General features: G+C 49.7%; 1 protein-coding gene across 1 annotated transcript in view; it reads left to right on the top strand.

Annotated features, from left to right (window-relative positions):
* The window catches only part of LOC112548119 (cyclic nucleotide-binding domain-containing protein 2-like), a 94,001-nt gene that overhangs the window by 22,716 nt on the left and 59,227 nt on the right, over positions 1-12,058 (top strand). Inside the window, exon 4 of the mRNA XM_025192535.1 lies at positions 7,144-7,208. Coding sequence (XP_025048320.1) covers positions 7,144-7,208 — 65 coding nt within the window. The remainder of the gene's footprint in view (positions 1-7,143; positions 7,209-12,058) is intronic.

Below are 12,058 nucleotides of genomic sequence, written 5' to 3'. Positions count from 1 at the left end.
AGCGGGTGCTTGTTTGTGGTGGCGGTTTTAGACCCATGGCTGCCTATATAAACAGAGCAGTTTGCTGCTGGCAGTCAGGCAGGAAACATTGCCTGGCTGAACTGCTGTATGAGAACATCTGCAGGCAGGAGCAGGAGGCTCTTGGTCCTGGGCATGACCTAAAACTGCACCCTGCCAGGAGTGAGTGGCCTGGTGGGGCTCCTAGTGGTGCAGGAGCCTCCAGGAAAATACCAGACCAATTACCACCCCCTTGACAGGTGGATCAGGGTGCCTCAATAACCCCTAGCACCCACATCACTGTGGGTAGCAGTTGGAGCCAGGCATGGTTACGGCCACCTAAACCCCCACGGGGAAGGGAATCCCCATCGCCCCCATGAGGGGGTAGAAGATGTGGAGCCCCAGTAGGGGTAGGCCCCCAGTGAAGGTGTAGAGAGGTGGAGCCCTAGTGAGGGGGAAACCAGAGGGCTGGGAGCCCAGTGTGTGTGTGTGTGTGTGTGTGTGTGTGTGTGTGTGAGTTTGTACAAAGTTGCCCTGGAAGGGGCCAGGGCAAGCTTGGCCCCAGTTGGGCAGTTGGCTGGCCACTATCCTGGTGAGGTTCGTGGGAGAGACCCAAAAGACGGTACGTCTGCCACCCAAGATGTGCACTAGACAAAGCCTATGGCTGAAGGGGCCCGCTCTGAGAGGGAGCAAGGTGGTATAAGTTGTAGATGCGTGAAAGAGCTCCTATGAGATGGGGTGGAGTGTGAGAGGCCCTAGTTAGAGGAGGGCAGTCTGAGTGCATGTATGAATGAGGCCTGACAATGAGGGCTAAGTTTGGTCTGGCTGTAAGCCAGGAGCATTGTGTCGCCTAGATGCCAGAACAGAGCTGCAGATGGTACCCCCTGGCATTGGGGCAAGAATGGGCAGCCTCCCGCCTAATGAGAACCAATTAAGAAGCAACAAGGCATGGCAGGAGAGTGGGGTGGGCAGCTGGCCCAGAAACAGGTGGGCGGACCAATGGCAGACCAGCCCCAGGAAGACCCCCTGTTACACTGACCTTGCCTGTGAAGACTGAGGCAAAATAGGCATTGAGCACTTTTCTGCATCCTCTGTCACAAGGTTGCCTCCCCCATTCAGTAAGGGACCCAGATTTTACCTGACCCTCCTCTTGCTACTGACATGCTTGTAGAAACCCTTCTTGTTACCCTTCATATCCCTTGCTAGCTGCAACTCCAATTGCGCTTTGGTCTTCCTGACTTCATCCTTGCATACCCGGGCAATGCTCTTATAGTCTTCCTTTGTTATTTGTCCAAGTTTCCACTTCTTATATGTTTTTGTGATTATTTTATTGAAGTTCCCTGCTAAGCCAAGCTGGTTTCTGCCATACTTGCTAATCTTCCCGTACACTGGTATTGTTGTTACTGCAGTCTCAATGAGGCTTCTTTAATGTACATCCAGCTTTCCTGGACTCCTCTCCTCTTCAGACTGGCTTCTCAGAAGATCCTGACCATGAGTTCCCTGAGCGAGTCAGAGTCTGCTATTCTGAAGTCCAAGGTTCTTACTCTGCTGGTTTCCATCCTTTCTTTCCTCAGGATCTTAAACTCTATCATCTCGTGGTCACTGCTGCCCAAGTTGCCATCCACTACTACATTCTCCACCAATTCTTCCCTGTTTGTGAGCAGCAGGTCAAGAAGAGCACGGCCCCTAGTTGGCCTCTCCAGAACTTGCACCAGGCAGTTGTCCCAAACACACTCCAAAAACTTCCTGGATTGACTACACACTGCCCTCCCAGCAGATGTCAGGGTGACTGAAGTTCCCCATGAGAACCATGGCTTGTCATTGGGAAACTTCCATTAGCTGTTTGAAGAAAGCCTCATCCACCACTTCCTCCTGGTCTGGTGGTCTGTAGCAGACTCCCATCACCCTTGTTGCTATCTCCTCTGACTCAGGCCCATTCAAAGTCTATGGGTTAATCTCCAGTTTCATACTGGAGCTCTGAGCAATCATAAGACTCTTTTACATGAAGTGCAACTCCTCCTCCTCTTCTCCCCTGCCTGTCCTTCCTGAACAGTTTGTACCCATCCATGGCAGTGCTCCAGTCATGCAAGTTATCCCACTAAGTCTCTGTTATTCCAATTATGTCATAGTTCCCTGACTGTGCAAGGACTTCCAATTCTTCCTGCTTGTGCAAATGCTGGGTCGTGACTACAATAACGCTCCAGCCTGCCTACGATATACATCTAGTATTTTTTGGATTTCTGTTGCCCAAGGTTAGTCAGGGCTCAATGGACCTTTATGTTAAAAGCTCAGGATTGTTATTCCGAATGAAGTAATAATGAAAAGCAGTACTTTCTCATGGATTAAGCAAGGGAGCCAGGAGCTTACAAATTCTAATTCTGGCCATAACAGATTCTATGGTTTGGGGCAAGTCTTTTCACTTGTCTGTGCCTATTTCCTCATTTGTAAAATTTTCCTACATTGCTAAAGTTGTGAAGATAATTTAGTTAGGGCCCAGTGCTTTCTCTTTTCATAGCAAAGGAAGTTTGAACGCAGTTCTGGGTTTACAATGGGGACCGCCAGTTGCATAACACATGCCTTCTTTCCCACACCTTCAAATTCATACTCCCTGGGTGCATCTACACATGCATTTGCTGTGGCACCATTTTACTTTCAAGTAAATTACTCACAAGTAAACAGTGCTGGGCAAGCATCTACACGTGCAGGCAAGTGGAAGCAGATTTGCTGCCAATCTGCTCCCACTTCCTGGGGCCCTGCAATGCCCCCTTGCTGTCCCTGGAGGGAGCTCTAGGCTCTGGCTGCAGCTGCTAGCAGCCGGCAGCCCTCTTCAAAAGGCAGTCCACTCACTGCCCTCTGGCCAACCACTTCCCTGGACTGGAGCAGCCTGAGCAGTGCAGGGACATCACGTGGCAGCACTCTCCTTGCCTCGTGTGCCTCCCTGCGCTATGGCTGCTCTAGCCCCTGCCCCTGACAGTAATAACCAGTGCCCTGGGCTCCCTTCCCAGGCCTGGACAGGCTAGACTCCTGGCAGCACCTGCTGCCATGGCTCCAGATCCCACTGCCCCACCTCTCCTCCTGCAGGCCAACTGTTCTGCTGCCTAGTCCATGATGCCTGGGCTTGGGGCCACAGGGCTTCTGGACAACTGGGATGAGGTGCTGCCCCCACCTTCCCTGCAGGAATCTTCTGAAGGGTCAACCCTGCCCCGCCATGGCATCACTGCACCCCAAGTGTGCCTCTGCTGCACATGTCCCAGGCAGTGTACAAGGAGCTGTTTGCATGGATCAAGGGATGCCCGACGCACTATGCCGTGCTGCTATTGATGGCTGTGGTGCCCTAGGCACACCTGCGCACCTGGCATGAGACACTGAGTTATGACAGCATGGGGGTTGAGCCTGGGCAGCCCTGCAACCTCCGCTGCCACCTGGAGGGCTCTCTGTGGCTGTGCTACATGTCCCTGCCTCCTGCAGTTAAACAGGACATCACTGCTGGCATCAATGCATTCCTCAGCATGTGAAAGGTCTGTGTCCGCCTGGTTGTGGTGGCACGGGCTGCTCAATAACATTTTGCACCTTCTGCCACCTCCCTATGTGCTATGAAGGGAGAGGTGGGACCTGGGGCCAGGGGAGTATGGCCAGGCCGGGTTGGGGGCAGGGGCTGGGGGCAGGGGCAGGAGCAAGGGTAAGGAGGGCTCTCCCCTCAGTGCTGGGCTTACTATATGGCTAGGGCTGGCATGGCTGGTGGCTCCATCTGGTCACAGCTGTCAGCAACAGCGTATGGCTCTTGGCAATGTCCTCAAATGGCAGGGTGCGGCAGGTGAGCATCCGGTTTGGAGCCCCCGTTAGGGAAGAACTTATGCTGCTAGTGGCCAGAGGTGTCATGGCCGGCCATGCTTCATGATGGGGGCTGGATCTGTGTATTGTCACAGCAGGCTCCTTGAGCTGCTAGTGGAGGGTGCAGCTGGGGAGCTTGGTGGGATGGGCCGCTGCAGGCCCAAGGGGCCCTCCCCTGGTGATGTGTTCCTGTGGGTGCCAGCCCAGGGCAGGGGCTTGGGCAGACCGCCCATGCTGCTGTACACAGCACAGCTGCGGCCTGGGTCCTGGGGTGCAAAGATGTCCATCAGTTGCCACATAAAGGGCATAGACTTACAGGCACTCCCTGACTGACAGTTGTGGTTAGTGAAAGGCCTTCACCTTTATGCGGTACTGCTGTGCGGACTGGTTGTGCCTACACTCCTGCATCTGGCCTGACAGCCCTTCATAGACCTGGGTGTTGGAGTGCCCACCCCACTCGCACTGGCGCTGCATCTCTGCCTCACCCCACAGTGCCACGAAGTCACCAGTCTCTTGCAACCTGATAGGGCCTGGGTGGTGGGCACAGGCGTGGGCATGGGCATCAGCGAAGATGAGTCCATTATGGGTGCCATGTTGGCTCTCTGGGCCTCCACATGGCTGTCCTTGTGCTGCTGGGCCTGGTCAGCACAGGTGCCTGGCAAGGGACTGATAGCCACATGGCAGAAGCAATGCCCCACAGCACCTGCAAGCTCAGGCCAGTTGAGCCTGCAGCTGGGCCTGAGGGATGGCATGCCTGGTTGGAGTCTGCAGCAGCCTGCAAACCTAGATGGTGCAGGCCTGGCGGGCTCATGGCACTGCAGTGCCAGGCAGTGGTGTTGGGGTACAGGTAGGCTGGGGCACCTGGCCTGTGGCTTGGCCCCCCAGGGGGACACAGGGGCCTGGAGTGGCCTCAGCTTCCCTGCTGGTGTACCCCAGGGCTTAAAATGCCTGCAGACTTTTAAAGGCCTGAGGTAGGGGCTGCCATAGAGGCAGCCCAGCCCTGGGGTAGGAGAGGCTCCCAGCCCAGAGCCCTGGAGCTAGCCTTAGGTCAGCTCCCTAGTGGCAGGGCTGACTTGGGAGCAAATTTGCTCCTGAGTTGTGCCTATACATGAGTTACTATGCAGTAACTAATTGCGAGTAAATTGTATACCTGCAAATATCAGATTTACTCATGATTAGAGGTGCTTACTGCACAGTAAACTGTGTTACTGCGTGGTTAAGCATCTTGTGTAGATGTGCCCTCTGTAGGCTAGGCTATAAGTACCAGAACAAGTGCAACTACAAATGCACAGGGCTTCTAAGAAAAAAGGCATATATTTTTTGTATCTCCCCAGAAATCTTATTGGATCTGAGGTTGTGTGGATCAGTTGCCATCTCTGCAGCAGTACAACTTCCCAGCTCCTGAAAAGAGGACAATGAGAAAAGTTCTAAGTGTAGATTCATGTGGTTTCCATGCTCCTTTGTAGGAGATTGTAAAGCTTTTAATATTTATTCAGCATTTTAAAATATAAAGTACCACATAGAAAAGTGTGTTAAAGTGGTTTTTTAAATTCCATCATTACAAATTGAGTCCTTTGGGATATTTATAAATCCTGTAGAATTTAAAATTATATAAATGGAGCTCCAAGTGGATTGGCAGAGAGAGTTCATCCTGCATTAGAATTTATTTTTTTATTATTTTACTTTCATTTTATTAAACACTGACTGCTGTACAAGAATTGGTTTATGATATGAAGAGCAATGATCTAAAGTGCTATGAGTGATACATTGGCACCTGCAGAGAACCTTGAAAGAATGGGACTAGGACACTGGTTTTTGGTGTTCTTAGACTCAAGGCACCCTTGAAAAATGCCAGTTCTTAGTTTTTGACTTTAGAAAAGTAATAGAGCAATTTTTGCTGTTGCAAAGAACTCAAAAAGACCACAACAGGTCAGAATAGTTTTAACACTATGGATCCTTATCTTGTGAACCATATTTGTACACCTAACAGTGCTAATATTGCATGGCACCTCACAGAACCCTTGAAAGGATGCTGTAGTACACTGGTTGACAAATATTGGACCAGGATGTGGATGCTGCCTTTATCTGTTTGTTAACTCTGGATTTTACAAATTATATATATATATATATATATATATATATAAAAGGGCTTAGTCCGTCTGTCTGTGTGTCTGTCTGTAATGCTCTTGGGGGCATGGCTCCCAGCAGGGCATGGCTGCAGCCAGTGCTGTGTCAAGAATGACAGGCAGGGCGTGGCTCCAGCAGAGCGGGCCAGGAGGACGGGGAGCAGTGGGGGTAGGAGGCTGGGTGGCACAGGGCTGGATGCAGGGGTGGGGAGGTGCAGGGCCGGGTGCATAGCGACCAGATGCAGGCGGGGGCTAGTGGGCACAGCAGCATGGGGCAGTGGGTGGTGCCAGGGGTAGGTAGCAACAGCCAGACACAGAGCGAGGGGGGGGGGGGGTTTGCATGCGGCGGTAGTGGTGTGGGGTGGTGCATGGCGGTGGTGGCCGCGTGCAAGCTTCTCCATCTCCCCACTCCACATCTAGCAATGCTGGGCAGTGGGTGGTGGCAGCAGCGGTGGTGTGCAGGCTTCCTTCCCCCCACTCTGGGAGACGGTGGCATTGTGGGGTGGTGGGCGGCAGTGTTCTGTCCGCACCCGCCATCATTGATGGGCAATTCGTTAGTAAAAAATAAATGTCACCTTTTTACTTTAATTCTGATAATTTGAACAGACATATTCATGCAAAGTACTTGTTTCACAGTGTCATTTGCCCTTTCATTCTCTCCAGATCTGAAAAGCCAAGCAATCAAGTTCCCAGTTGTTCTATTTTCCCTTTGACAACATCTATTACGTTGTCATGTGTTGGCAATTAAAAACATTCAGCATATTGAAAATAGGAAATGTGGGTACAGCCTGTAATGTATATGACTTGTTTGTTATGCTGTTGGTGCTGGGATTATTAGAATTGATTCTTCAGAGGCTCTGAAAAGCTTTACCCACTCAGCATAGTCTTTTTGAAGCTGGGGGTACTCACAGCACATTAAGTGAAGCATATGTCTCAGGGGTGGATTTGTAAAGGTATTGTGGTGCTTAAGGATGCAGATGAGTACATTTGAAAAACTCCACTAGTCACCTAGTGGCATCTTTGGGTGCTTGAACACCTAGGAAAATATGGCCCTATGTCTTTGCAGGATCCTAAATAAGAAAACATTTAATCTCTTTCTAGAAACCCATTATCAGTTTATCTCCTTGCCGATACTTTTATTAAATTTCACATTGTTTTTGGATGTACGTTTTTATCTTTTTTCTTGCAGGATTTTGATGCTACTCTTGCCAACGCACGCTTCGAACAATATCATGGAACATGCAACTTCCTTAGGTAAGTTTTCTTTCATTAATATTATGGCTAGATATGGGAGGTATGTGGGCCTGAATTCTATCAATCAGTTCAGCTTCATTGAGAGAGACTTAGAAAACACCCAAGCATGTTAACTTTTTTTTCCTTGTTGGTGCTTTCATGAACTGAAGCCCACGGAAGTAAGCGGAGTCTTCCCATTCGCTACTGGGGCTGTGTGAAATTTTGGCAGCCATTTCATTTCAGAGGTGTTTTGGGCCATTTCAGTGCCCAAAACACCAATGGAAGGCTTTGAAACGTTTCAGAAATGTTTTGGAGAATTTTGGCATTTCGGAGCTGGGCGTGCAGGGAAACAAAAATTAAGAAGAGAGTGGGGGAAGAGGGCGGGAAGGACTGCTCTGATACTGGCATCTGGCTCCTGGTTCAATTCCCCAGCTCTCTGATTGCTTCCCCCTACTCTCTGATCATTTCCCCAGCTTTTCCCAGGAGGCATGGGCTCCTGAATTTGCGTGTGGGGTTTCAGCAGGCTGCCGCTGCAGGCTGGGACCAGTGGCAGCCACTCAGCGCAGCCCGTGCCGAGCTCTCTGAAAATTGTGGTGCTGCCACTGGCCCCAGCCTGCAGCAGCAGTCTGCTGAAACCTGACGCACAGATCCAGGGGCCCATGCCCCCAGGGGGAAGAGCTGGGGAAATTGAACTGGGAGCTCCAGGTGACTGCTGAAGCTGCCCCAGCCCCCAGATAGCACGCAGCGCCCTTCCAACCTGCACTATGCCTGTGCCATGGAGCAGCTGCTGCGTGGGTGCCACTGGGGAGGACAATCCCTGATGCCCCTCGCTGCCCCATGCTGTGTAGGGGGGCTCTGCTACAAGCTCCCAGAGGCCCCAATCACCACTGCTGCAGCCAGTTAGTGTGGGGATTTTTTCTTTTTTCTTTTTTTTTTTTTGTAAGTGCCAGGAGGCTGGGGCTGAGTAGGGATGGGGCCGGGCAGGGCACCCATGGGGGCTTCTGCAACTCCCCTCACTGGGGCAGAGGCAGGCACAGCCGGAGGAGCTGCGGAAGAAGCCCCCATGACTACCCTGCCTGACCCCAGCCTTCCGGCACTAAAAAGAAGGAAAGAAAAAAGTCCCGCCCTCACTGGCCAGTCTCTTCCTGGGGGGCGCAGGCCTCCGGATCTGTGTGTGGGATGACAGCATGCTGCTGCTGCTGGCAATTGATACTAGTTTTGCTTTGAACAGTTTGAGGTGCAGTTTCACAAAACTCCCTGCACCTAACTCCTTGAAACTTGGCAGGATTCATGCCATCAGATAGGGCTACCATTCCTGCAATTCTCATCTAAATCAGGCAAGATATGACAAAGTTATAGGCATTTTAGTGATTCCCCATTATAGCCCATGGCCAAACCAGCATTGAAACTCCGAAACAGATTTGGCCGAATCAAAATGGGACAGCAATCCGAAACACCACAATGAATCGCTGCCTGTCTGAAACGCCAAATCAAAACCAAAATGAAACGTAGCTGTTTTGTACAGCCCTGTTGACTACAGTGGCCTCTGGATCAGGACAGATGGACAGCAGAAGAGTGCTCATAGATATTATGTATTGATTCATATATTGAAACAACTTAATGTCTGGTGCAATCAGATGCCATTCACACATAAGTGTCTTGGGTAAATTCATGGTGACTTCATGGAGTAGCTATATGTGGAATACAAGTGAGCTGAAAAATTGAATAAATAGTGTTATAAAGGAACATAATGTGTGCCAATTTAGCATTCAGTGGGTGCATCTACCTGTGCATTTGCTCTGGGGTGGGTTTACTCTAGAGTAAACCCGCCCTAGAGCAAACCCACTGTCCTGGTCAGGGACCTGCCCCTGACCAGGACAGTTCTTAGCCCCTGCTCCATGATTGCAGGGTGGGGGCCAGGGATCTTATTCCCAGCCCCTGCTCCACAATTGTGGGGCAGGGACTGGGATCCTGTTCCCTGCCCAGCTCTGCAATTGCTCTCCAGCCTGTTCCCAACCCCCACTCGGTGATCACGATTGTGGAGCTGCCCATGGCAGCTTCCATGGGCAGGGAGCAGTCTCCTGCCCCCTGCTGCCCAGTTGACTGGGAGCAAATTTGCTCCCAGTCAGATGTCTGCGCATGTGCTAATGTGCTGTTACTAATCACGAGTAAATTTGCTACTTGCATTTGCAGGTAGCAAATTTACTCATGATTAGAGCCAATTACTGCTCAGTAAGTGTCTGCACATGTACACGCAGACACTTACTGTGCAGTAATTAGCTGTACTACACAGTAAATTGTCTTGCATAGACACGCCCAGTGGGTGTGAAAAGTAACTATAATTTATACTCCAGAAGAACAAAATGGACATGTAGCAGGAAATACAGCTAACAGCAGGGCATTGAATAGACCCATTTTATCGTAGCTGATACTCATGTAACCACTTCTGCCCCTTTAGCATTTATTTATTTTACTATTTTACTTATATTACTTGGTTGGGTAATTGGCTGGCCACTACCCCGGTGAGGGTCATGGGAGAGACCCAAAAGATGGTACACCTGCCACTTAAGGTGTACGCTAGACAAAGCCTATGGCTGAAGGGGCTCACTCTGACAGGGAGCAAGTCTGGCCCTCATGCCTATTCCATGGTGAAGGTGAGTATATCACTGGTGAGATATATGCTACTATTGGATCATGGAAAAGAGATTCAGTCTTGGCAAACACAGGTTGCATAAATTTAACTTACACATAGTTGTATTTCATTTTCTGTGTTTTCTAGTTAAATATTTTGTATTGAGGTTGGTGGTGGGAGGGGTTGGTGAACATTTTCCCAGAAAATAAGTTTTTAGGGCCTTCTGCTCCTTACCACTGTTTGCCCTCCAACTCTGCCAGGTTTTAAACTTGCCCACTGAGTAACTTCATCAGTTAACAATATTCTTCACAGGAGAGTTGCGAAGATGCTCAGTATCTCCTCAACCAGAAGACAGTACGAGCTGTTCCGCATCCTCTACACAGCAACATCTGGAAGGACAGTAATGATGTATATAGACTCCCAGCAGGGGTGATGCAGGCATCTACCCTGAAGATCTTTAAAAGGAGACTGGATGCACACCTTGGTGGGGTTACTTGACCCCAGCAGCCTTTCCTGTCCAGAGCAGGGGGGCTGGACCCAATTATCTCAAAAGGTCCTTTCCAGCCCTAAACATCTGTGATGTCTTAGAATCTTAGGGCTGGAAGGGACCCTGAAGGATCATCGGATCCAGCCCCATGCACGAGCAGGAAAGACATCTGGGGTCAGACGACCCCAGCCAGGTGACCATCCAGTCTTCTCTTGAAGACCTCTAGGGTAGATTATTGCACCACCTCTAGCGGGAGCTTGTTCCATAGTCTGGACACCCTAGTTGTAAACAAGTTTTTTCTAATGTTCAGCCTGAAACTATCTTCTAGGAGTTTGTGGTCTTTGTTTCTACTTTTCCCCCCAGGGCATCCGGGTGAACAGTTGTTCACCGAGCTCCTGGTGTATGCCTCTGATATAGTGGTAAGCTGCAATCAGGTCCCTTCTCAGCCTTCTTTTCTTTAGGCAGAAGAGTCCCAGATCCCTCAGCCTCTTCTCATATGGCTTGCCATGCAAGTCCTTGATCATATGGGTGGCCCTTCTCTGGACCCTCTCGAGCTTTAGCATGTCCTTGTTGAAGTGCGGTGCCCAGAACTGGACACAATACTCCAGCTGCAGCTGCACCAATGTTGAGTAAAGCAGGAAAAATCACTTCTTTGGATTTACTAGAGATGCATTGATTGAAGCATGTCAGAGTTTTATTAGCTTTAGTGGCTACTGCATCGCTTTGCCAGCTCATATTCATGCTGGGGTCTTTTATTACCCCCAGATCCCTTTCATTTGTAGTGCTGGTCAGGTTAGTGATGCCCAGTCTGTAGGTGTGCTGGGGGTTCTTCCTTCCGAGATGCAGCACTTTGCATTTCTCTGTGTTGAACCTCATCTGGTTCCGTTCTTGGTTCTTAGCTTTCTGAACATGTACTTCCACATTTTCATTCAAATGGTGCATAGAAAGTACCTCAGATTTTGCAGAAGCATCTCACTGTTGGCAGACTTAATAGTCTTCAGCCTACCCATAACTTCTTGAGTATTCACAAAAGTTCTATTTTCCTACATATACAGACGGAGGATGCAGGTATACCTGGATCTTAGCAACTATCTGTCATGGGAAATCTTTTTAGCAGGTCACTGACTTGACTCGCATGGCTCTTCATCTCATTAACAAGGAAAAAATTGTTGTAACTCCAACTGTATCTGAAGAGTTCACTGAGGCAATGTTAACCTTTAGAGTGGTAGGGACATGCCTCCTACCATAATGCTTATCAACTGGCTGCATGCATCCCAGAATGTTGGTAAGGCTATCTTTCAAACCCATGGGGAAAATGGCTCTGTAGATTTTCATCATAGTGTCTTCAGGACTTCACCTGGAGCCCTCATATAGCCGATTGAAATCTGTTTCATTACCTAGCAGGCTCTCCATGAATAGACCAGTCACGCTCCCTCTAGGAGGCCTTGTTTTCCTTCAAATGACAGCTTGAAGACTGGAAATAAACTGTTCACATTGGTTTAGAAGGGAATTCTCTCACTGGACGCATCTACATAAGACGTTTACTGCACAATACCCTAATAACACTGTGCAGTAGCATGGTGGTTAAAAACTGTTCTAATAGCCTACTGTGCAGTGTTAGTAGGCTAATGCACAGTAAGCATCATGAAAAAACAGTGCACTAGTGCTACTGCACAGTAACTCTAGATTCATAGATGTTAGGGTCGGAAGGGACCTCAATAGATCATCGAGTCCGACCCCCTGCATAAGCAG

The sequence above is a fragment of the Alligator sinensis genome, unplaced genomic scaffold, assembly GCF_000455745.1.
Source record: "Alligator sinensis unplaced genomic scaffold, ASM45574v1 scaffold134_2, whole genome shotgun sequence".
NCBI classification, from domain to species: Eukaryota; Metazoa; Chordata; order Crocodylia; family Alligatoridae; genus Alligator; species Alligator sinensis.
The sequence above is the reverse complement of the archived record's forward strand: the minus strand, read 5'-3'. Positions and strand labels throughout refer to the sequence as shown.